This window comes from Falco cherrug, chromosome 17 (genome assembly GCF_023634085.1).
Source record: "Falco cherrug isolate bFalChe1 chromosome 17, bFalChe1.pri, whole genome shotgun sequence".
NCBI lineage: Eukaryota > Metazoa > Chordata > Aves > Falconiformes > Falconidae > Falco > Falco cherrug.
Window position 1 is genome coordinate 2,144,163 of NC_073713.1, and position 26,892 is coordinate 2,171,054.

General features: G+C 40.8%; 1 protein-coding gene across 2 annotated transcripts; it reads left to right on the forward strand.

Moving 5' to 3' along the window:
- The first annotated feature begins 28 nt into the window (after positions 1-28).
- Positions 29-20,968, forward strand: JHY (junctional cadherin complex regulator). 2 transcript variants are annotated; one of them, XR_008735465.1, is made up of 9 exons: positions 29-103; positions 1,081-1,507; positions 4,297-4,783; positions 9,699-9,809; positions 12,382-13,004; positions 13,780-14,059; positions 15,983-16,070; positions 17,414-17,533; positions 19,772-19,909. XR_008735465.1 is itself a non-coding variant. In XM_055728675.1 (9 exons), the coding sequence occupies exons 2-9, from the start codon at positions 1,113-1,115 to the stop codon at positions 19,973-19,975; spliced, it is 2,307 nt and encodes a 768-aa protein (XP_055584650.1). In that variant the 5' UTR covers positions 29-103; positions 1,081-1,112; the 3' UTR covers positions 19,976-20,968. The 2 variants fall into 2 exon arrangements, 1 of the variants encoding a protein (XP_055584650.1); XM_055728675.1 differs by having other exon boundaries at positions 15,983-16,063; positions 17,408-17,533; positions 19,772-20,968.
- The last annotated feature ends 5,924 nt before the right edge of the window (positions 20,969-26,892 follow it).

The window sequence follows — 26,892 nt, forward strand, 5'->3', positions numbered from 1 at the left end:
CGGCTCCCTCGCGGTTGGTAGGTGCGGCGCGGCGTCCGCCGGCGCAGCCATAGCGACGGGCCGGGGCAGGGGCCGAGGCCTCGGGGCTGAGCCGGCTGAGAGGGTGAGGGGGCTGGGGGGCGAGGCGTGGCCTCGGGGGTGGGGTGGGGGGCCGGGGGGCGCACGCCCAGCTTGGCTTTGCTCAGGGGGCTGAAGGCCTGCGGTCAGGCCGGGGAGAGGCTCCAGGGACGCGGTTGCACGCAAGGCCTCGCCTCCCTCGGTGGGCTCACGGCGAGGCGGTTCCGCCGCAAGCCGGGCCTTGCCCGTGCCAGGCCCTCCGGTCCGGTGCCAGGCCCTCCGGTCCGGGCTGCAGCCTCCTGTCGGCCCTGCAGGTGGCCCCCTAGGTGTGAAAGGCCAGGGCATAACAGGCAGTGCTAGCCCTGAAAAATCAGAAACTACATTTTGCATTTCCATATCTTAACAGCCGCTCAGGTACTGAAGTGAAACTGGTGCACACTGCACTGTAATTCACTGATGTACATTTCTTCACAAAACTCTGCCTTTCCCCTTCCCTCCAGACACTTCTGTCTGGTGCTGCAAATGACTTTTAAGAGCATTTAAATGCAATCAAATTAAAAGAAGCTCTGTTCCTAATTTAAGAAGCATTCCAGTTCTTCTCACTGTGTTCTCTTCTGTCACTTTCTTGCTGGTAGCTCACAATGGCAAGACAATATGAAGTTGAATGAAGAGAACATACGAAATTTCTTTTACCTCTCAAAAGTTAACAGAATGTTGTTGCTGTGTCGTAGCTTCATTTTCTTTTTCATAAGCTATTTATACATTATTAGCTTTGTTAGCACTAATGGTTTAAGGTAGATTTCATAGCAGTAAGTAATGCATTTGCTGTATAGGGACCTGATATTAACTGCTTAAAGGAAATCAGTGTAATAGATGAGAATGAAGAATTGTTTTAACTATAGAAGTTCAAATTCTGAGCCTAAGCCAAATGATACTCCCCACAATTCCAGCTTTTAACAAATATAGTCATTATTATAGAGTGAACAGCCTTTTTATGTTTACTCTCATGTTTTCCAAATACAGAGCTGGTGTATACCATCAGTGCAAAACACAGAATGAATTCTTCAGATAAGAAGTATATTTCAGTTTCTTCTCCACAGACTTGCAACATGAGTAAAAAGCATGTTCCTCAAAACGTACTCATGCAACCAGATTTCCACCCTGTGAATTGGAAAACGCCACCTGTAAGTGAAAGGGCCTTTGCATCAAGTCTGCATGACTCCCAAGAGTCTGACTCAGAAAGCCTTGTTCAGGAGAGACAGTATCAGTTAGAACTCCAGCAGCGGATTCATGAAAATGAAGAACTGGTAGGACGGTATTTTGATGAGCTGGAGAATGACAGCTTAGAAGAAGATAGCTTGGAGCAAATGAGTTTAAAAGAACAAGAAGGAGCAGAGTATGACACAAATCAATGTACACATGGAATACAAAAGAATGATGGTAATGGAAGGTAAGGCATAGGATTTTAGCAGATGAGTAGAATAGTTCTGACACTTCAAAACCTTACGTTCTTCAGAATATATGTGACATCTTCAAGGCCAATTTATACTGCCAAAGTGCTATTAAGAGCACCTATGGACTTTGTTCCATGCAGATGCACTGTTTCATCTCACCTGCATTCATAATTATTACACCCATTTGTCATAGTCAACATAGCCTCAACTGTATGTTGACTGAAACACCGGTGTAGGAGGGTGAGATGGAAAAGAAATCATCCCTCACAGACCTGCTCCCCACATACTGGCTGTAGACACTGCATGCAGAGGTGAACGCTGTGTGCCTGTTTAGCCACCTCTAAAACAGGCAGGCAAGAAGGTAGGAAGTGGTGAACAGATACACGCTAACCCCTACACTTAAACATTACTGGGTAAGCTAACGGGGAAGCATTTAACTACAGTTTATTCTGGTAAAAATTATTCAGTGTAGATCCCCTCTTTCTGCTGTCTACCTGATCTGGAGCTGCAGTCAGTGGAAGGAGTCCAGTGACTGTAATGGGCTGTGGACTAGGCACTACAATATTTAGCAGTATGTGCTGGCTACCATCTCAAATAGACAACCATTGCCGTGTAACTGTCATACTTCAGGTGGTGCAGCAGCTCTGAGATCATGGGCTAGAGGGTTTCTAGAGCTGGGCTGTGAAAAAGGACCAGAGAGAACACAAGAACCAGCACCAACATCCTCTTTTCATTCCTTACAGAAAGACCTGTGCTGAGCAAGCCAGGCCACTTGTAGAGGCAGAAATTTATGGCTTGAATAAATGCAGTTTTGCTCTTACAGCTGTATAAATCTAAAATTAAGATTTCCAGGGTTAGTCCCTTTAAACACTCTTTAGAAAGTGTTAACTTGGTACATGAAATAAAATTTAATTTGCTGTCGTGTGCATGAAAGGCTTAACACTGTATAAATTGGGAATAATTCTCAAGTTTAAAGGGATTAAATTAAACCTGAAGTAATAATAATGTGCAGTTTCAATTTAATTGTCTGCTTAAAATAAAATGGCAAACAAATGAAGGCTAAATGATTAATAGCATGCTTTTATTCACCTCCACAACAAGCAAAATGGCCAGTTACTGAATATTTTATTGTGAGTGCAAATGATGTTAATTGTACTAGAAACATGCTCTAATTTTTAGTAATTTTTTTGACTGAATACTATGCTGAATGTGAGGCTCTTCATTAAATGGAAATTTGATTTTATTTTGTTTGAACTTAGCCTAGTAAGTACTCAAATACAGTCCATTAACCGGAGCAAATATCACAGCATATACATATGAAACCCCCTCTCTACATCCATTACTAACCTCGGAATTTGAAGAGGAAACGCTGCATCTGTTGTCTACGTACAACACTTTTGTTGATGAGTACAGAGTCCATCTAACCTTTATATCAAGTTGGGGGAAGGAATAAAAGATGCACTTTTTGTCTGCAGATGATTAGAGATGAAGGAGCTCTTCACACTCATTTTGTTCCCATGCGGTGACCTGGCCTGCATAATACAATTGAGCTGCTGTGCACACATTTCAGCACAATAGAACTCTTTAGCATTATACTCTGCTAGTTGAATCATTGCAATTATATCACATATTTCTGTACTCATTTCAAAATATGGTCACCTATTTCTGTTTACCTGTGGTGTATGACAACTAGGAATAATAAAGTTTTCACCAGTGTAAATCATCTAAGCTCTAGTGTACAGGGTACCACGGAACCAGTGCTTACCTGAAATGGAAAGCATTGCTAGAGAAATAGATTATTTTGTTATTAGGAGCCACTTGAAATATAGGCATAGGCATGTAACTTAGTTATATTAACATTTCCATAAAACATTTATCATCCTTTCTGACTATGCCACAGTTTGGAGAATCCAGCAGATCAGTACATTTCTGTTAATCGGGGCTGAAGAGTCAGCCAGGTTTCAGTGCCTGTGTCACTCTGAAAGGCTCACTATTTGCCAGTGCCCAAGAAACCAGGACTATACTGCAGGTTCAGTTAAATACAGAATCGGTTGTGGGTTTTCTGAGGCAGACCATCTTAGTTTGCTTTATGACAAATGCGCTTCAGAGCAATGGTTTGGACATTTGTTAAAATAAGAAAAAGCCAAACCCACAAAACTTTCTGATTTATGTTTTCCTACACTTACCTCAATTACAGCCTGGTTTTAAATGAGAACTTTAAGTCTTTCATAGAGAATTTTTTATTGAAACATCATGGTGTTTCATAGGAATGAGAGGAGAGAATAAAAATACAGAGCTGTAGGCTGTTCTTGCTTAGACAGTTTCAAACTGACTATTGAGAGGGTGATTTTACCAGGATTACCACTTTTATTTGACACAGCAGAGTCTTCGAAGAATGAGCAGCACATACTGTCTTTTGTATGCTACATAATTTGAAAGGAATCAACAGCAGCAGTACAATATATCTTTTATTTTTTAGTTGATTCTACTAGTACTTGTGATTTCTATGCTAAATTTAGGATAAAGATTGCATTCTACTGTGATCTGAATGTTAGGCCAGTTTATCATTCACTGATAATGAAAATTAAAAATGAAAATGAGGTCCTGCTTAAATTTTCTACTAAAAAAACATTTGCTAAACTGATCCTGATCCCACAAATAGCCATATGGTATGCACGGAAATAATTCAGTTGACCGTATTTGCAGGACTTTTGTTGGCTCAAATTGCACACTGAAATAATGTAGAATTTATACAAAAATCATTTTGTGTTTCTTTTTTAAATAGGAAACAACAGTCTGTAGACAAATACTTCAGCCTAAGATATAATCCTAATTGGAAGAACACAGAATTTTCTGAGGCAGAAAAAGCATGTCAAGTTGCTGGAGGAAGCAGTGCAGATTTTTCACAAGATTCATTTTACCTCCATTCCAGTGACTCCCCAGAAGAGAAGAATCAACAGGACGCAAAGTCACAAGAGTCATTCTCAGAGTTTGGCACAGAATTACTAAGCTTTCGTGAACCAAATGCTGTGGTCAGCACTGAAACTTTTAGGCTACATACCAAAGGGAAGGAATCTGCAGATGGCTGTCATTTCAAACATAGTCCCAGTGGATGTGGCAGTGCTTTTTCTCTTCAAATTCAAGGAGATCGGCCACACAGAGCAAAAACAGACTTTGTGGAAAAGAATAAACGGACATTAGGTTTACGTTCAAATAAGATAAATTCCTATCTTCAGTTACACAGTAAAAAGCAAGAAGCTCTTCAAGAGCAGGTAGGTAGCTTTCATGTTTTCTAATTGGTATAAACTGAGGACTGTCTAGTGTTAAGATGAAATAGCTGCATGATCAGGTTTGCAGAGGAGGTAAGTGGATTTAAGTCTATCATGCAACTGATAACTCACGATTTCCAATGAAAATCTTGTTCACCCTTTATGGAACAATTGAGAAGTCCTCAGTCACTCACAAGCCCAGTGATGGCCTTGTCACAAGCCTAGTTAAGCAACATACATTCTTAGCCATGAAGCATATCACAGAGGTGCTCCCCCACTGTTTTTGAATCCTGATGCTAAAGAAATGCTGTCTTCCTTCCTATGGGATCTACATTACACCTTATCACTGGGTCTTTTTTTGCTGCCTCTGATTCTTCTCTGCTTGGCCAACAGGAATTTGGTAATGGTTATCTCTGCTAATAGTGTATTTCAAGTTTTGCTCAATGCAGCAAATGCATCATAGAATGGTTTGGGTTGGAAGCTACTTTAAGGATCATCTAGTTCCAACCCCCCTGCCATGGGCAGACACCTCCCACTAGACCCTCAAAGCTCTGTCTGGTGTGGAACTCTTCCAGGGATGGGACATCCACAACTTCTCTGGGCAACCTGTTCCAGTGCATTGCCACCCTCATAGTGAAGAATTTCTTCCTTACATATAATACAAATCTACCCTTTTTCACTTTAAAGCCATTCCCCCTTTTCCTTTCATTACATACCCTTGTAAAAGTCCCTCTCCAGCTTTCTTGTAGGCCTCTTTAGGTACCAGGAAGGCTGCTGCAAGGTCTCCCCAGAGTGCTCTCTTCTCCAGGCTGAACAACCCCAACTGTCTCAGCCTGTCTTCACAGGAGAGGTGCTCCAGCCCTCTGATTATCTTCATGGCTTTTCTCTGGATCTGCTCCAACAAATCCATGTCCTTCTTATGTTGGGGACCCCAGAGATGAACGCAGGTGCTGTAGGTGGGGTTTCACCAGAGCAGAGTTGAGGGGGAGCATCACCTTCCTTGACCTGTTGGTCATGCTGCTTTTCCAGCCCAAGATACATTTGGCTTTCTGGGCTGCAAGTGTACAGTGCAGAGTCATATTGGCCTTTCCATCAACAGCAACCCCAAGTCCTCCTCAGGGCTGCTCTCAATCCATTCTCCACCCAGCCTGTATTTGTGCTTGGGATTGCCCCAACCTATGTGCAGGACCTTGCACTTGGCCTTGTTGAACTTCGTGATGTTTGCATGGGCCAACCTCTGAAGCCTGTCAGAGTCCCTCTGGATGGCACCCCTTCCCTCTAGCCTGTTGACCACACCACACGGCTTGGTGTTGATGACAAACTTGCTGAGGGTGTGCTCAATCCCACTGTCCATGTGGCCAACAAAGATGTAAAACAGTGCTGGTCCCAATACTGACCCCTGAGGAATGCCACTCAAATTCTGCTTGTAATAGCAGAACACACAGTTTTTTTAACTGCAGTAGGAAATCTTGATGTCACCATTTGGCTTGAGAAGCTGTGTTAGTGTTTTCCTACCCACATTGATTATAACAAAATAGTGTATATGAAGTTGCAGTTGAGTCTAAGAACCAGAAAACACATTGTGGTCACGCTGCCTTCAAGGGCCATGCATGCTCTTGCTTACCACTGTTATTTAGGGCCACACATGTAGGAATATCCAAGAAATACATGTTAGGTTTGGGTGGTCAGACAACCCTTTCCCCATACTTGCTTTATCAGCTGGACCAAACCTTATATTTGAAATCAGTCAGGAGGTACGGGTCACATACGGTACTTGGATTTGAAAGGCCTAGCTTTCTTAGGATTGACTGTGAAATGGCAGACAGCTTGTATTAAGGATTAAGTGGAAATGTAATTCCAGTTCCTAATGAACGATTATACAGGAGTTTGTTGCTTTTACTTGCTACTTACTATGCATAATGGGAAGGGGGGAGTCATTGAATGACTCCATGAGTTGTAGCATAGAAAATTCTTAACTTGCAAAACTACAGAGACTTTCTGCTTCAAGTGACATGTTTTCTGAGGCTAATGAACAATTGACACAGCATTAGAGGGCATCTGCCAACTACATTACAAGGAGCGTAACTGTGGACAAGCTTTTTTTCTAACAGAGCTGTTAAGAGCGCTTGGTTTTTTCAGTTATAATTTGGATGATGGGAAAAATAATTAGCGTAGATTGATGATAATTAAAGCTGTGTTGATATAATTATGTTTACTATTTGGGGAATTCTGAAAATGTTTCGTATCTTAAGTATTGGAGCCAGGGATCAGGACTTCATTGTATAGACATTAGTCAAAGATATGTAATAGAAAAAAACAATCTGTTAAAATCAGGGCTACGTTCTAAGATTACCTTGCTGAAGTAGCCATGGGGACAGCAGAGCTGTGACATAACAGGAGCCAGGCAGCGTGCATGTAGAAAAGCGTGTTTCTTTTCTCCACAAGTTGATACAGCCGCAACAGCATTACCACCTACTGTCAGCTACCTTTGTATTTGCTGCAGTTAGGCACAGGAAGGACTTACCTCTCTTGTTCTTATCAAGACATCCATTACTCCATCTTGTTGGAGGCGGGGGGGGGGTGGGGGGGGTGGGGAAGAAGGCCTGACAGAAGCATCTTGTTGACCAGAGTTGGCCCAGGAGCCAGCTTTGGTCACCTCACATGAAAAAAGTATCAAAAGCGCAAAACCACCAAGTATGGGAAGAAGCAAACAAGCCACATGTCTTCTGCTGGAGCAATCAAACATGTTCTGAATACTGTTTTTTCCTAAACTGGATTATTCTGAGCTTTGCAGGATGTTGAGGCTGTTTTTATTGTTACGATCACTGTTGGCTGTCAGGTACTGCGGTAATGACATAGTGTTTGCGCTGATGTAAGTACTTTGCATACAGCTTTTTTCAATTGATGTGACATTAAGTAAAATATTTGCAGCCTTGTTCTTGCAAGATTTACAGCTATTATCTCTGTGCATACAGGGAGCAGGCTGCATGTACCAAAACATAACATAAACGTGTGTCGAGCTGTATATTTACGAATTTATATAGCATTTTATAAAGCATCAAGTTCTTTGCAGTGTTGCCTGATTCTTTAAGAACCTGATGAAGAGTTTCTGAGAGAGAGAGAGAGAAAAAGAAAGAGTAGTAGTGGCCCAGTCTAGCTCAGCTGTACTCAATATGAGTTGCTTTCCTACCTACAAGCCCCTTACTTCAAAGCAAGGAACATAATGTACAATTTTTTAATGGCTTTAGACCAAGGCACTCAGACTCTCTGTGCACTGCGCCTTACCTCAGTGTAAACACCTAATCAAGATTGCCTGCGCTTCAACAATAGCAGCCAAATGCAATTCGAGAACCACAGGCCTTTGAAGTCCTCACTGCAAAGGCCGGTTTTCTAGTCTGGGATAATGACATGCCATGATTGCTGTCTTTGTTGTATCTTTTCAGTAGAGAAGCAATTATGGGCCTCAATTTAACAGAATAGGCATTACACAGCTTATGATTCTCAAAATGCAATTTCATTTGATCATTTTCTCAATTTGATTGGTATTAATAGAATAGTTCACAGAAAATGCTGGCAGAGGTTGTGTCCTGTTCCTCTTTCAAAGAGATAATGTAGAAGTATGCTTTACCTGCCCAGTAAACTATCAATACAGTGAGTCAGTTGGTTCCACCAAAAACATCTTACTGACTGCAAAGCTGTATATATCCACAGTTCAGGAAACCTGTGTGGAAACATTTAATTTATGAACTTCTCACAACTAATACAATCTGTATTGCCATTCAGAGCAATGGGATCACCTGAAAACTCAGAATAAACCCAACCTACCTTTTCCTAGTTGTCCTAATCTCTCACCTCCAAAGATGAGAGGCTTAGCTCCCCAGAACGATTTTAACACTTCCTTCACACTGATTTCACCGTTGTGATTTTCAGTTCATAATTCTCTTGGTCACAAATATCCCCTCAGTGCAAGTTCTCCTGTGTTAGCCAGTGTCACTGCAGCGGTGCATAGGTACTTCTACCACAAGCATGAGTCCAGCACCTTGTTAGCTGTAGTCTCTTTACAGCAAGACTGTCTAACTGCACGCTTAGTTGAGGCCACATCTACTGTAGTGCTTAATAGGATAGTTTAGGACAACACAACTATAAATAAACAATTAAAAAGTATTGGTTTTCCTGAAGTTTTATAGAGAGAACAGAAAAAGTTTCATGCTTTCAAGAAAAAAATTCCGTATTGCTATATTTACAAGGGTATCGCTTGGCTTTGAAATTTGTAGTGCCAGCAGCCACCCTCAAAAAATTGCTCAATTTTGATTTCTAGCCATTGTGGTACCACAACTGTGAAGATGTTCTGCTTGTTTGTGGGCTTGCTATTTTGCACAAGCTGTTTGATTGTTGCCAGGCTATGTGTATTAGATGTTCTCTTTCTGCAGCTACTCCTTGTACTTTTCTACCAATGTTACTATGTTTTGCCATCTTTTTATGCGTGACTCTATTGTTCAAGACCTTATTATGGTGTGTGTCATCCATCAATGTCTTGGTATACGGGCCGATTGCTTGGGCAATAACTACTCTCTAGTTGCTTTTCTGTTATTAGGTACATCCACTGGCTCTCATATAAATGGAGGAGGCCAGACGTTTGAGAGTTACAAGTAGGTTGCTGTGCTGTATACTTCCTGCAATTTTCTTTTCCTCTTTTCTTTAAAGTAGAAGGAATACTCCCTACTACCACACCACTGTTAATGGGGTTTTTTACTTCCTTTTTAATTTTCTCTTTTAGATGTTCATTTTCTTGTTATCTATTATATAATGGCTAATTTTAGCATTTTAGCCTTAACAGGAGGAAAATTATTATTTCCTCAAGAACTTTTCAATCCTTTCATGTGCTTGGGCTATGGCTATAAACATCCTTGGTTTTTAGGTTACAGATCCTAAAGCAGTTGATGAGGAACCCGTTCAGAGTGTCCTGCCATTCCAGACTGTGAAAATGGAGCCTGAAGACAAATGGTACCTGAAAGCACAGCAGCTCAAGGTTCCTTTTAGATAAATGTGATAATTGAAATATATATGTACAAGCAATGAAGTTTGAATATTTAAAGCTGTAATCTCATTACTTTTAAAGTAATGAGTACTTTTAAAGTACCAGTTACTGACCAGAAATCCTTAGATATCAGTAGGTCATCACCAAAATGTAACGCATATGCTGCTTTGTATACCAAATGATTTTAAATCAAAATAGACACCGAGAATGCCAAGAAATTCTTAGCTCAAGGAATCTTATCTATTTAGGATGTTATTTGGTTGATAATAATGTAAAAGCACAAACTAGTACGTGGTCGTGTTTGATGGTTCATGAGGATTCTGAGCAAGAACTTTACTACTCTTAACATTACTTGTCCCCTAAAATCCCCATGAACATCAAGGGGTTACCATAAAACAGAAAATGTTACCAGCAGAAAAAGTTGCACTGACCTCCTCCATACACATGAGTCTATAGATTGGTTGATGCTGGTCTTTCAAACCAATGCAACAGGATAGTCTTTGGAGCAATAAAAGAGGCCAGGTCATCATCATTGATGAAAAACCAAGAACTTCAGAACCAGAACTTCAAGCCAACTGGAATTATTGTTGGCAAACCTGATTACTTTCTTTGTATTAAAAGTATTTGATGTAGTTCAGGCAGACTGTTTAAATTCCTCTTTGTTCACTTAAGAACAGAAGCTGCACTTCTGTAAAGGACAAACAAGATTTTATACTGCTGTCCATTGTGAGAGATGTGCTTTATATACAGAATTTCAGAACGAAGGAGATACTTTACAGGGCTGCTCATTCCATTTAAGTGGAAAAACATTGGCCTGGTCCCAGTTTGGCAGCAATTCATGCTTTCTACCAGTGGCACAGTATGCCAGAGTGTTAACCTGCAGAGGTTGAGCTAACAAATCATCATCTTGGCACCAGGAGTCAGGATTCCCCAGTGCTAAAGCTTTTGCCAAAACATGCTGGTCTATATGTGTATTTAATGGTAGGTATTAAGTAGCTATTCTGAGTGCTTGTGCTATGTAGTGATTGCAAGTGTTGCTAACAAAAGAACCCTAGAGAGACAGGAGGATGAAATGGAGGATTTTAGCACTGACAAAGATTAAATGGACTGAGAATGCATTTGTGTATTCCCTAGAAGGGAAGCCCTGTCTTTACTCAAAATGAGCAACACCTGATGCTGTAATTGGAAAGTGATAGATCTTAGATAGACTCCAGGTTTAGAGTATGTCAGTTTAGCTCAAGACAGTAGTCCTGGTGTGCTTAAACTCTTAAAATTGTTTCTTATGATTTGGATAATGTTATGCAGCGTACAGGGCAGGGAGGAGTGTTTGGTTTAGAAATTACGTATTTTAAATCATTGACATCAGTGTTTCTACTGCGGACCAGTCTAATAGTGTGTACATAGCCATCTTTTCCTGAAATTTAGTACTGTTTATTTTCAATAGATTTGATTTTTGAAACATATTCTCTAGATGTTTGACACTGAGCTACCATTTGTCTACTGAATTAGAAGCAAGTAGTCCTGTGCATTGAAGGGCACCTATTTTTGCATTTCATTCGGATAAAACTCCCTCATTCCATATTTACCACATCATCATTTATTATATATGGTCTGTATCTGTAAGGAACCATTTTTATAGTATAGCACTTCAGAATTTGTCTCAGACCATTAAGGAAAGTTTTGGTGCAGCGTTATGCATTGTCTGTGCATCACCAGAATAGTATCTCTGCTTCTGGTTCTTGGCTAGAGGTTCCTACATATTGAAATTTCAGATTAAGTCTGGTCAGGCCTTCACCTGGTCTAGCCACGAGCACAGTTTACTGAGACAGGATACAAACACACGGAGTGATTTTGATGGGTCTAATCAAACTTGTGCAAACTGGCCTAACTCATCAGGACATCAAAGAACTGTTAATGTAGTCATGAAGGACCAATGCTATCCCTGGGTCTCCTTAAGGGCCCTTCTATCAGGACATGTTTTGTTCATTCAAAAACCCCAAACCTGAAGCTTTACAAATGCCACAGACTGTTCTCCGTACCGTACTAGACTTCAGGACACAGATGCTTTTTCTTTTACACTTCACTCTCTGCTAAGAGCTACTTTTAAAACTAATTTCCATAGTGATACTCATTCAGTTGTGTAAAACATTGCTATAACCCTTTTGTAGTTGTGAGTGTACATTAAACAGGGGTGGTTGGCTCCATACATCCCTGATTTTTAAAGTGATAGGTGATTATGTACTCCAGCCTAGATAGGGCTGTTCCAGGCGCCACATTAACATATGTTCTGAGTTTAATACATGTTCAGAACTCAGGTTCATTGTAACCTGGCCAGCTATTTAAAGGCTGTCTAAAATAAGAATGTTGCCCTGGATTAGAAGCATAGAACATGATGTAATCTAGTCAAAACATCAGTTAATTAATTTGTAGAATTCTAAGAAATAGGTACCTGAAAGGCATTGTGACAGTCAAACTTACCCATACACTTGTATATTGTTGATCTTAATGAATGTATAAAATAGCAACCACTGAAATTCACCCCACTTTTGATAACTTGTTTTAGGATCACCAAAATAAGTCCTCCCAGAGAGATAAAATAAAATCCAACCAGAGTCTCAGACAGAGAGCTTTCCCAAGGAATGACAGCCAACATCCAACAGGAAGGCCAGCAAAACCAAAGTCTTGGCACCACAGGCACCACCAAGTATCAGGATTTCGGACTGCTCCTCTGCAGGCAGTGGAGCAGGACAACAGCGGTGCACTGCAGAAAAGGCTGTATCCAAGTCATTCTGTTGACCCTGACACGAATACAGCAGCAAATTCAGATACTTGCTTAAATAATTTCCCAAATTCAAGGCACACTGTTAATCGGGATTTTACCACATCTACCTACCCTTCTCATCCAACATTACATAGATTTAACCCAGCAGAGGTTATAACTCCAGCATATACCAGCAAGGAGAGCAAGAAATATCAGCATCATTCTCCACATGGACTTCCACATGACCAGCAACATCTGTACAACCATGTCAGTGTGCAGCTTTTTGCAAGAGATAACAGTACCAATGGTCAAGCACATCCACATCAGAGGAATATTTCATCTACTTTTCATGCCAATTTCCAAGAATTGGTGAAGGATCAAGCATCACTTCAGGATTGCAAAAGACACATTTATGTGGATAAAAGGTATCAGAACTATGCTATCAGTAGTTTATGGTAAGGATATAATATTGTAACACTATGATGCCCAGAAAAAATAAAAATAGACAAGAAAATATTTTCAAGTCCAAAGTATAAAATCATTTTGCTACTATCCTGCCACTACGGATTACTACTAGCTTAAGATTCATTGTAACTATTGATTTTTAAATATGGTATTGGCAAAGGGCAGTTCTGTACTGCAGGCTCTCTTGCACATAGAATTTTCCACAATTGAAAGTTTCCTTCTGAAAGGCTAGAAGGTGAAATTTAAAAAATAGATAGCAAAGAGCACTGTACATCAAATAATTCTACTGCTAGCTGCACAGAGTTAGATCCAAACTTGCCTTGAAGGGTGACTATCCAGCATCATTCCATCTGGCTCACTACACGTGGGGAAGGGCGTGAAAATCCTTAGTTATGTAGAATTCCACCTGCTGTGATAAAAATGAAGGGTTTATTTCACATAGACAATTATTTCAGTACTCAGCAGGCCTGATCCAACACTGTTTAAAAGCAGTTTTCATTGGCTTAGGCTAGCTTTGTGTCAGGCTGAAAGTTAGTCCATCTGTAATTTTTGCATTTATTTTAAACAGTTTCCATACACTTGGGTGCAAGCAAAGTCAGTCATTGTGAAATACCTGTGTCTTTCCATCTTCATGTTTATATTCTGTGAAGGGGGATCATTCCAAGTATAGAATGCTTGTTGAGCTATCTGCTATATTCAAATAAAGATTCTTATTTTTTCCCTCTCTTTTTTGAGGCCTTCTCAGTCTTCGGTTCACAGTTCACCAACAGCCCCTTGTACAACCTCTCCGTTTACCCAAATGATGGAGCAACATCACCAAGAAATCACTCATTTGACAGAAGCTCACTTAGCTGACCTGCAGTTGTTCAGCCTACATCCACCTACAATCCCACAGACAGAAAGTGGTTCAGAGGTAGATCCAGAAAGTGGTGAAGGAAGTAGAGTGAAAATAAGCCAAAGCAACTCAGAAGGATATTTAATGGAAAAGCAAAAACAGCCTAAATTCAGCAAAAAGGTAAGCAAAGATGCGGACTGGATGGTTTTACATTTCTGTTCCCCCCCCTCTGATTAATTTTTTTTCTTAATAATCAAAAGACCTTAAAAAAAAAAAAAAGGAATGGGGACTGAATTTCCTGCATTTCTTCATTGTTACAGACAGCATACTGGCACACACTGACTTGCCCAGAGCATTAAAAACTCAGGAACAAAGGTGGAAACAGAGACTAAAATCATTTTAGTCTAAGGAGCAAGGTGGTTCACTACCACCTCTCCCTATGTCACTTTCAGTCTTGATTAGCTCTAAGAACACACAGAGCAGCGTTTGTCCTTTAAGTTATCCAGTGATAAAATGATTTAGAATAAAGCTATTTGTTTAAAGCAGCAGGTTGCCAGACCTCAGATCTGAGCAAACCATTATCCTGGTCATGCTCATTTGCTATCCAACTCAAATCTCTCCGTTTCCAAGGGAATCAAACTGAACAACAAACTTAGAGGATTTGTAAAGCTAACAGTATAAGCAGTATTACAAGTCTCCTGATGATCCCATTTTTGTCCTTATTAAAACTTGGTTCTTTTTGTCTTTTCTGTGTGTCCAGTTTCATACTATAACCAGTTAACACAGATGCAGTGGAACAGCATAGAGATATCCCTGTGTGTCCATGACAAATTAAATGTTTAAGAAGTTAGCTTCAAGTCTCAGGGCAGACAAACTAAGCTGGAATAATTACTCATGTGTTTCATCTAGGAGGCAGTTTGTGTATTGCTGCTTGAATGCCTCTAAGAAGAATTAGCTGGATTATGATAGTAACTGAGGGGCAGATTTCTTTTCCTTTCTGTTCCCCTGAGTTCAAGCCATTGTTTCTATCCTGTATTTTCAGTAGCTTTCTCACGTTTCATATGTGAGGAATGCTACAGAGAATAAGACAGTTTATGTCTCACAGAAAAATCTAGCTTTTCCTAATAAACAAATGCAGTCATACTCATTGCATGAAGTGAGAAAACCCAGATTTTTTTGCAGACAGCTAAATTATTAACTCTTTGCAGTACCTTAAATTGAAGTTGGGTTTAAGTATATCACAAAAGAATAGGGATAACTGACAAAAAACATCAAATAGAAAATTCAAGGCACAGAATCAGTTTCTCTGCAGTTGAGCTTAGCTTGAATATGCCTTTTGAAGAAATGCATGTTTTCTTCACATATAGAAATTCCTTGTTAATTCTACATTACTCTAAGATTGAAATTACCACAGAGCTGATCGTGATGGGTTTCCACTGACAAGTTTTTAAAACATAGTGCACTTCTAAAAATTAATCTGGTGTTCTTGAAAGAGATTAAAAAGATTCTGGAAGTATTGGGATCTTTGTAGTAATGTCATGAAGTATTGAAATGGCATTACCCATCACTCATCTTCTGCCTTCCCTATGTACTTGTAAAGCTTTTGCTGTGCTACAAGGCATGTATTTTTCAGCTGCCTGTGAACAATTTTCCATTGCAGTTTTGAGAACAAAGAAAGGTTACTATTACTAATAACATTTGTCTAATTTTTTTTTTTACCACCAAAATCATGTACTTTTATCCACTTCTCTTACAACAGTTCCTTTGGAGTTTCATTTTAATAACAGTCAAATGGGTCACTAAGCTGTTTAAAAATAAAGCCCACAAAAGCTAATTTTTGACTGAAAAAAAAATTGCTTTGTGATTTGGATGATTGGCAATTACCAGCCTAGATTCAAAGGAAATACAGTGTGATTTGACTTCTGCAATTAACTCAACCTTTTTGGTAACTTACAATCCTTAAAATGAGACATGCCAGAGATAAGACTGTGACTGCAAGTTGAATCCTGCTGTCATCCTGTGTGTCTGCTACAAGACTTGCCTCAATTATGGTCTCTACAAAATCATATAAAGGAAAATCTGTCACTGCTGTTTGTTTTTCAGCCATGTCGCTCAAAACCCTACATAAACCTGAATGTAAAGCTTGGAGGCCTCGGACCTGACTATGAAGCAATCAAAGAGAAAGTAAGCAGTCCCTATTATGTGATCTGCTTTTCAGTTATGCAAAGTAAGCATAAGCAGGGGAGGGTGGCAATGAAATAACTGCTGAGGAGCAACTTATATTTGTCTGATACGTTATGTCCTTGACTCTAGGTCTAGTTTGAGATCCTAAGAGGAGATTGAAGTAGGAGGGACAACTGTATTGTGGATAATTTTAACTCTCTAATTTTGTAGTTCCACATTCAAGGTGGCTAACTGCACGTCAGTAAATTATACACTCACGTGACTGAGTTGCATTGTCATTCCCAGTGTAGGTTTGCCTAACATTCAAAGTGGAAGTAAAAGGAGAAGTTGTGTAGTGGAAGTAAAAGAAGTTGTGTAAACACCGTTATTAAATAGCTGGATGCACACTACCCTGTTGAAATGGAGACAGATTGTTCAGAACAAGATCTGAACTGCTGTCATTTGACCTGTTCTTTGCCAATAACGAAGATCTGTTAGCAGCTCTCTGTCTAGGATGCTACCAACTCCATCCTGCGTGCTTTGAGACCCTATTAATCTGACAACAGGTGCTTTATGTGGCATTTTTTATATAACATTGTAGGACAACGGAAAGGAAAAGTGATAAAATGATCATCCCTTTGGAGTCATTGAGAAGCCCTTGTATTTTCTTCCTCCTTGCCATAAATGAAACAGATTAGAGATTTGAAATTAGAATGCACGGTGGTCCATAGCCCAGGACTCTCTGCTTTTTTAACAATGTCATAACACTTCTGGAACCTGGCGTATCACTGGGGTATCATTGCATAGAAAGGAAATAATTAACATTGTCTGATAACAGGGACAAGGCAGAGTATAACTGATATAATATATACTATACTGGAACCAAAAAGAACCTATAATATATACTAATAATATAACAATAAAAATATAAGCTGAATTTGAGCATAACGAATTGCCAGAAATACAAAGATGGAGAACATCAGCTAAGTAAATGATGTCATTTAGGGCCTTAAAAAGTAAGTACAGAGGTTTTAAAAGTCATTGCAAAAGCTGACAGGCATTAGCACATCCATTTTAGAACTGAACAGATATATTGAAACGTTCAGAATAAAGATGCACCTCTTGCATTTCTGTTGAACTCTATCCTCGATACAGTTCAAGAAAAAGCTCTTAAAAATGAAGAGTGATTAAAAAAGCTGTGCCATTTATCAGGGTTTCCTGTTGTGTTCTGCTGAGGAATGATCAATACCATAGCCAGGTGTAACAGCAACAGAGGAGTAAATGGAAGACTCTGGTGGAAAAAGTGTTTCATTGATGGATCCACTGAGGCATTTAATTAACCATACACTTTTTTCCTTTTGTCAGAAAGAGAAGTTAAAGCAACAAAAGGAATATGCAAAGCAAATTAAGGAACACAATATGAAAAGCATTGCTTCAGTTCAGAGATTACCTACAAAGCCCCAGGTCGTATCTTCAGTGTCAAGGCAGAAGGTAAGAGCATGCAGGGAGAGATCCTGGATGTTGCACAAAGAAAAAGCAAAGCATAAATTTATCTCACAGGTCCTCACTGGTGCATCTATTCTGTATGGCTGTAGATGTATGCCAAGAGCTGCTGATTTCTTTGCCAACAGCAGTCTTCAGTGCATGCATCTGCCTTGCTTTTCATGAGAGTATACCAAACGGAAACGGAGCAGTACTCCATCCAAGCTACCAGCACTCAACTTAAACAGCTAGTGATGCTTTCCTGTGGAAAGAGTGGGAATAAAGGAGAGTGGGACCCCCCTAGGAATATGCTCTGCTTCATGTCAGCGATAGAGGCCACAATACTACAGAGTGCACTCTTCTAATGGACCACAGATATCCTCTTGTTAGTCTATTATCCACCTGCCTGCCAGTCTCACTTACAAACTCTTTTCACTTCAGTTGCATAGCTACAGTAATTTGTCTCATTTCTCAAGCCCATACGACATCACTTTAGCTTTCACTGGCCTTCAAAAATAGCCTAAATGAGCGATGACTGACTACATGACAGTGGCATACGTAAACAAACTTCCCTATTGCAGGAAGTAATAAAACTCTGGAAATAGCATATGTTTTATCCAATCCATTCTGCAGGAGCTCACCTGCCTGGTGCTGAAAGCACACTAACAGGTAGATCTCCAAGGTGACAAATGAGAGCTGCGTGCTTCAAGCAAGAAGTTTTGGAGTTTAGTATCAGTTACTTGCATTTATTTCCAAACCTCACATAAACCCAAAGAGATGAAACTCCTCTCTTGGGATATCTAAAGGGCTTTAGATCCCTTCAGAAGACTTCCCAGGCACTCTTTCACACAGAATGTGAAATAATGCAATTTCCACTTGAGGTGTAACAGGTGTTGCCAAATACACGCGACTGAAACGACACCAGAAAAAGTCCCAGGTTAAACCAGGGCTGCCTCAGATTCAGGAGTTCTGTAATACTGTTTCCATTCCCTCTGCAAGACAGCCTTCCTGGTTCCATACCTCATCCTGTACTATTTGACACTTTATTTGACAGTATCTGCTTTGCATTGCTCTTTCAGCATGGCCCTGCTCAGTGTCAGTGAGACATCTCTGATCTAGAACAACAGCTTGACTACTCCCGTTTTTAATTTTGATAGTTAAGTCTCTCATGCAGTAGAACTTAAGCCAAATTATGCAGAACTTACATACTTCTTGTCTGCACAATATAGTATTTACCTACATCTCACATTCACACGTGCAAGTTTACCTACATACTGCTACTGAAATAGGGACTTGGTAAAGCGTGTGGTTGAAGGAAACGCTCGGCCAGTGTGGCAAGTACAGTTCTTCAAGTTACACTGTCCCTGTCAGTATTTCATTACTGTCCTCCTTTGCTTCACGGTACGTTTGTTCAGCATATACACATGCTGAGTGTCTGAAGTAGAAGAGAACTGGCATGGAGGTTCATTTCACACTGCCATCCATATTCTCAGTATAGCATGTGTAGGTCCTGTGTAGACTGGGTGTTACCGGGAAAGAAATTCCCGGTCACAATGGAATATGCATGGTTATAATGAACCTCTGGGAACTCTGTGAGAGGCAATTCTTTGTTTTACCCTGAACCAGTTACCTGTTAAAGGCTGGTGTGTCTAATACCATCCTCACTTGATCAGGAGTCTTTTGTTCAGAACTGCGTTAGCTTTGAAATTAACCAAAAAGGAATCTGGCAAGGGATTTTGTTAAATCAGGTTCCAGAGAATTTAAAACAATTACTTACACTTCATTTCAAAACTTTTTTTAGCATTTTAGGCCTTTCAATACATCAATTCCTTAGAATTTGTCATAGGAGCACTCGGTTTCCATCCTTGTCATACTAATCTGCAGAACTCCCTGCTATAAGATATGACTGAAGACAAGAGCTTGACGAGACTGAAGCAAACAAACAAGGTTATAAACTTACTAGATTTTGTGTTGCTTTTTCTTTTTTAAAGAAAAAAAGACTGCTTCAGTATTTAAGGTGGCCTCCAGTGGTAAGTGTCAGAAAGCAAATCTCCTTGAGGTGGGTTGTTTTGCCCACTGCAGAGGTTTCTTACAGTTGCCACTGAAGCATCTAGTGTTGAACAGTCAGAAACAAGATCAGGAATTAGGAGAACTACTAATTTAACATAGAAACACCTACCTTTTCTTGGAAATACTATACTGGTTACGTTTCTTCTTAATAATTTACCCCAATTTTCATGTTTTTAGGCGCTGGAATATGCTAAGAAGATTCCTAGACCAAAGACTTTCACAGCAAGGCAATCAAATGAAGAGGTGAAAGAGGAAAGAGTTCTGCCATGGACTTTAAATGGAGACAGTTTACCTCAGATAGCATCCTTGGAAACTTTGCAAAATAGACACGAGAAGGAGAAGGAAGTTGTAGCTGCTTTCAGAACCCTTCATATCTTCTAAGTATTTTGGAATTATTAGGGATATCTTCAAGGCAAAAGTGGCTGAACTATTTAATTATGAGTATCAATCACGTATCGACCATCATCAATTCAACCATCACATATTGATTTACTATTCCACTGAAATATAAAGTGCCTTCATTTTAATAATTGTTAAATTTTAGAATCAGTTATACTATACCTAATTTCAAAAAACTTAAACAGTTGCATATGTAGCATTTTAAATCTGGTCATGTCCATTATTATTTTTCTTTGAAAACAACTGATCAGTTGCATCTTTCAGACTAATCAGCTGTTGTCTTGTCACAGCTGGATCATTTTTAGACACATCAAACATATGGGCATATCTACAAAATATTAAAAATAAACATCAGTTTCATTTTATGATCTCAATATCAGCAATGTTTCTCTTTTTGGAGTGCAGACTGCCCAGAAATAAAGCCAAAAATAATCTGTTGCTATTAAGAAAGAGAGCAAAAGTGTGCACCAAACATAGCAGTTGGTAATGATACAATACTAATTATTCAAGTGTTATTCTGTTATCTCTTAGTGAATAGCTGTCACATCAAGACCAAAATTTTGAAGCTTCATCCGGGACAAGAAAATTCAAAACAAGTACTGGCTGATCATGCAGACAATCTGTTATTAAGCAGAAGCAGTTGGAAAATATATTGAGTAACTAAGGATAATTGAGAGCTACATGTTTGAGAGGAAACAGCTTTTAACAGATTAAATCTATAAAAATAACAACAAACAGATGGGTTTCTTATGATGGTTCCATTTCTTTAACTTAGTAAATTATTAATTAAGTCAACACATGAAATGTGATTAGAACACACAGCAAGGGAATTTTGAAGAAAACACACTGAAATATCTTTGAAAATAAGCTAGTTAAAATGAAAAAAACACAACAACAACAACAACCTTGTGATTATGTGTAATTACTTTATCTGATTTATTAGGTTCCCTTTTGTATGGGAGAAGAGAGAGAAGTAGTCTTTGGGGGGGGGGGGGGTGGGGGTGGGAAGAGTTCAAGTCTCCTTAAAAGGAGGCTAACAATGGAAAGGTAAGGTGGGAAATAAAAGAGAGTATTTTTGAAATGGCTTTCTCTTTTTCTAGATGCATCTTTTGTTAAAAGTAAACATAGAAATGGGTAAGACCCAACACGTTTCTGGGTTCAGTTTTCATTGACTGGATATCTCACAGGAAAAATAATTTTCCAGTAGTTTAGTGTGAAGTCAAGGCATTGGAAGTATGCCGTATATTGCTGGAAAGGTCCTATACCTTTCATTTTATAGAGTCCTGGGTTAGTTTGGCTTAGATCCTACAGTCCTCAGGATGCCTCAGTCCTCCTGACAGTGGGTTAGTTGGTGAAATACACCCTGCAGGATCTCCAGTCAGGCTCCCAACCTAATGTGGAAAAAACTGACCACAATACTGCATCTTTCCATCATGGAAGAAAGCCGTGTTCCTTTCCTTAGAGCCCTCCTGACCCACCTGAGAGCTAGGATTAGGTGCTAATCCCCCACCACACCTGCTGAATTAGGCTAATTCACAGCTGGAAGTTTGTGATGTACATAATTTTTTGGGGAAAACTTGGTGGAAGTAAGGTCTTCCCATGTGGGGAACGTGGGTCAGGTTGCAGGGGAAATGTTTTGCTTATGGAAGTTGCAAAGCAGTTTCTGGAACAGGAGCATCCTCTGCCTCATCCTCCTTTCTCTTCACCTTTGGGAAGTGCACTGGCCCCTTTCCCGTAGTGTGTGCATGCCTGTGGTATGATCCACCAGGCTAGGCTGGGTAAACGTTTCCATGCCCTGCCAGTTGCTGCTTTTTCTACTTTTATTTTTAAACCAAATGGTAACACTTTGAAGCATTTCTGATTAGGGAACCTCAACTTGTTGTTTCTGCTTAAAAGTGATAATTCCCCCTTAATACAAATCTCAAGTACCTATTTTAATGAAACCTTCAGATGAATATCAAAGAGCTATTTACTCGTATCTAATATTTTAATTAGATTATATTCTCAATTTAACCCATTAAACCCCCTTTGATGATCTCCATGTTTAGTGTTTAGCCCCAGATGCTGGAGGTAATGAATATTGGACCTTTGATTTAATGAGAACTTCTGCCTTTCCAGCCTGACTCCCTTTGTATCCCCCTTTTTTATTTTCTGAGCTATAGAATTCAGTTAATTGAAGAAGTCTCTTACCACCACACATTAAGGAACCTAAATTAGCATCCCTTTTCTGATTAGAAAATGCAAGCAGACATTTTCTCTTTGATCTGAGGATTGAGTTGAAGTAGGCAACAGCCCCCTGAAAATGAGCTGATGGCTTTATTATTTGGCTGACATGCAGATGCGTCCATGTGGTGCAAAATGCTTAATGTTTTAATTGATCACCTTCCTCCTTATCTGTCATCCTACTACCTTTTAGAGCTCCCTAAATTAGGATGATCTTTCTAGGTGGGTGGTGTGTTTTGTTTGGGTTTTTTTTGTTAATAAAACAATGAACTTTTAGAAAAAAATTAAATACTAAACCCATACTAAACTAGAAGCCATGTACACTTAAATGATCTGCATCTGGGGGGCAGCGTGGATAGATTTTTTTTATATATATATATATATATAAACACTAATCATGGTCATCTCACAAACCATTTGGATAGGGCTGTGGGGTGGGGTTTTTTTCTCTCCCAGAAAAAGACATCATTTGCACCATATGTGGAAAGAAAATCTTTTGATCTACCTCAATACTAATGCAAATTTTCCCTTCACCTAGCAGCTACAGTGGCACAAAAAGGGACCATACAAGTAAATGATGAACATCCATCTGCTTAAAAGCAAAGGCCAAAACTTAATGTCTTTCAAATTAGGAAGGCAAGGAATTTAAATAAGAAATAGGCCTTGGATTTTGCATTAAGCATTCAAGGAGAGATTGAGCTGGAGCAGAACATGCCTGCCAGAGTCCCGTGGCTCCAGCACAGCTATTGCACAGCACAGTGTTACTCACTGAGCACAAGCTGCCTTCCCAGGGGCAGAAATGTATTTGTGTACACCATCCAACAGAACTCAACGTTCACCTGGTGGGCCCTTCCTAGTGCCACCATTTCTTAATATTTTAGGTTCAGGGAGTGTAGAAGCTGAGACCACTACAGCGGTCAAAGACCCACAAGCAGTTCTACTTCGGAGCAATGCTGCTGCAGTAACATCGCTATCACGTTGCTTTCAAAGATAACTGGTCAGCTTTCCACCACCATCTGACAAAAGGTACGAGCAGCTGGCTCATAGGCTGCTGGCTGAGAGAAACATACTGTTTTATCAGTTAAAAGTGTTATGAAAGGCAGATCCTAAAAGCTGCGTTCCATCATTACATCCCTAAAGACAAACTGTCAAAGATGAACGTTGTAAACCAAGCTGGATTATGTTTAATTCCTGCAGTCCTTGAATACTTTGGACAGGCATGAACAAAGCTATGATGTCCAAACAGCCCACAAGCCAAGGATTTGATCGTTATCATCTCCTGTTAGGAATAAATTCTACAGTAAATTATAATAGCACAAAGAATATGCTTTATTATTATTTTGCACATTGCCCAAACCTGAGTGCCCTCTGCGTGAGAATAAGCAGGCATGTGGAGAATGGACCAATGCTGGTGACAGCCTGCGTGGTGTGAGAAAGAGCTGTAGATGCACAAAAGCCCAGCAACAGGTAAAGGCGGTGAATCTCCACTGGTGACAGCTGGCAAGGGTGAGTTAAAGCAGCCTGCCTTGCCGAAGAGCCTGCTTTGAACAGAAGTGATACTGAGCCAAAAACCTGGATCGAGCAGATGCTAAAGAAGCACCCAGCAGCTCAGCAAGAGCTTTGCATAATCGTGAGTGCAGAGTGGGCAGCTGCAGGTAATACCACAGAGCTAGCTTTCTGTGTGCCATAGGAGCACTTAAGCGCTTGTTCTAGCAGTCACAGCAAAGCCGATGAGATACACAACACTGGAGAGTATTGAGCCTTTACTTTAGGAAAGCAAGTGGAGTGGTCTCAGCAACAGCTGAACAAAGCAAGTCACAAAATTTGGTCAGCTTGCCTTTGCTCCTAGCATTTCAGAAACCTGTATCACAGAGTTACCTCATTATCAGTGAGTTAAAGCCAGCTTCTTCCTTGAAAGGCTCTCTCCACCCCAACAAGCAGAAGAGACACTGCAGTCCACTGTGGGATCACCCTCTCTTCTCTTAAGCATGCACTTCACATCCTCCTGCCTTTATCACCAGGTGCAACGTATTGCTACTGCTGCAGGAATACTGACTGTCAGCAGCTGTAGCCACCCCAAGGCACAAGTGTTTCATCTAAGCTTATTATGCTGCAGAAACAAAATAAATCCAAGACAAGAATAAGCCACTTTTAAAGCCGAGCAACACCATCCGACCAGGAGGTTGCAGTTAATTAAGGTGACGCTGTTTGTTACTGTGACCAGAAGGGAAGAAGAGCATAAGCCATCAGTTTAGGGGGCTACAACGCTTAGGAGTGAGCATCCTGTCCAGGTTCACCTACCCCTCCTCTGCTCCACAGCACCGCCCACACCTGCAGAATCTTCACTTTGGAAAACCAGTGGGGAAAATTGCACGAATTCCATCATCCAGCAGGGAGAAATGAGGAAGCTGTAGGAATAATTTTACACAGGGTGTGCAATACCTGGGTGACGTGCTGGACCTGGCTACAGGTTATTTACACCTTCACCAAGTGACAGCCCACGGTACTTGCAGGGCTGACACTTACATGTGTGTTTAACAGCAAGACTTTGCAAATGGTTGTAACTGCCTGTACAGCCTGCATATCTGATCTGCTTTTACACAGCTCTGCCCACAGAGGAAAAATGCCTAGGTTGGAACTCCTTTCCAATCCATAAAAATGAAAAATGTTAAGGGCAGTGGACAGGAAAATGCTCAAAATCAACACAGAAAGCAAAGGTTCATGGAAGGATTTTATAGGCCATTTTTTCATTTTCTCAATGAAAGCAACAATAAACATTAACCGCTTAGGTGTTCAAATAAATTAAGAGGAAACAATTTCATTTCAAGAAGCTCACAGGAGAATTTTCATGAAAATCAATACTTCGAAAAATGGGAAATCAACCAAGATTTCTCATTTCCAGCAATTATTTCCTGCCAGCCATTTCCATCCCAGTATTTCCCAAGCAAGCATGTAAATATTAAAAAAAAACCCAAAACACAACACACACACCCCACACACATACCCCACCCAAAGAGCCATCTCAAGCCTCTTGGGGAGAGCAGCAAAGGGAGAGCAGGAAAAAGCCAGCAGTTGTCCCTGAATAAGTCACGACCTGGGAATAAAAGCTCATTTCACTTTATTCTAAGAGAAAAAAAAAATTGAAATAAAACAAACAAAATGCCCCCACATCCCTTCCTTCTTCCCAGGACCCCCTCCGCTCTCCAAACACATGATACCCTCCTCCCAAAACCTTGCCCAGGCTGTCTGGTTTTAAATGCGATTGTAATTTTAAATGTGAGCCAAGGTGCCTAGACCTGCAGAGAGGTGATGATAGGCGAGTGTTTGTGGATTTTATTTTATTTTATTGATCAGCATAAATACGTTGTGAAGAAGAAAGTTCCTGCCGTGGCAGGGGAGACGCAGAAGAGACCTGAGTGTTATTTAATTCATATTCTGACCCTTCCTCACAGACCTGGCACGTCCTAAGTGTGATGATGCCTGGGGCAGAAAGGGGAGCGGGCTCTGTTGCCCCTCTGTGCCCCACAGAAACCCCGGCACCTCGCTGCTGGAAGTGTCCCAGCATTCCAGCCCTTCCCAGGGGACTGGGGTGAGGATCTCTGGGGGTGTCAGCTGCCCCCTTCACCTGCCGTCATCTGCAGCACAGCAGGTCCTGCGCTGCGCAGCATGTGCCCAGACATGCTCCCAGTACCGGGACGTGCCCCTGACCCTCAGGACCCTCCCTCAAGATCCACCATCAGACTAGAAATACCCCAGCCCACCGGCGTGCAAATGCTCCAGGCCCGGAGCTGAGTGCTGGCTTTTGGGGTGCTTTGTGCAGTGGGGACGTCTGCTCACCCTCCTCGATCGGGGTGGGGGGCAGAGCCGGGCAGTGCCCCCTGATGCCTCCACTCGATTGACCCCCACAGGACTCTTGCCAAAGAGCCGTGTAAACGCACGGTGGAGGGACAAATTACTTCTGCATGTCTGTGCCCAAAATCTGCCACTTGTGTGTCTTAATCTTCTACTTTTACTTTCCCCTGCCTTTTTTCTTTGTGTTCTCTCCAGCTCGGAGTATTTTTATACACCTTTGTCTTTAGTAATAATAAGAGAGAATGAACAATTCTTTGCACAGGTAAAAAGAATCACACACAAATGTAAAGAAAGAGGATTTTTAATATCCCTTTCCAGTCAGGTGCAATTTTTTTTTTTAGGTTTACATCTTTATACTTGCTCCTAATATTCTCTCCCACTAAACTAAAGGGATTTCTCATGTCTCCTCTGTACACTTTGCTGTTCAATCCCATTACCAAATGCAAGTCCACCCGAGTGACTGGTGGCCAGCGGCCGTGGCAGCAGCGTGCCAGTGGTCAGGCCAGCTCCAAGACGGGCATCCATCCTGCACCCGCTGCGGTGCACAGCACCCGGCCCCGCGAACAGCAGCAGTAAACAGCGTCGGAAAAAAATATTTATTGTTTATCACCGTAGAGCTTATTTTTTCCATCACTTGTAATAGCTCCTGACAATCCGTATGGAGCAAACCGAACGGAACACCTTGGGGGGGCTGGGGGGATGCGGCCGGTGGGATGGGATGGATGGGTTGGCTGGGGGAGGGGGGGATGCGGCCGGTGGGATGGGATGGATGGGTTGGCTGGGGGGGGATGCGGCCAGTGGGATGGGATGGATGGGTTTGACAG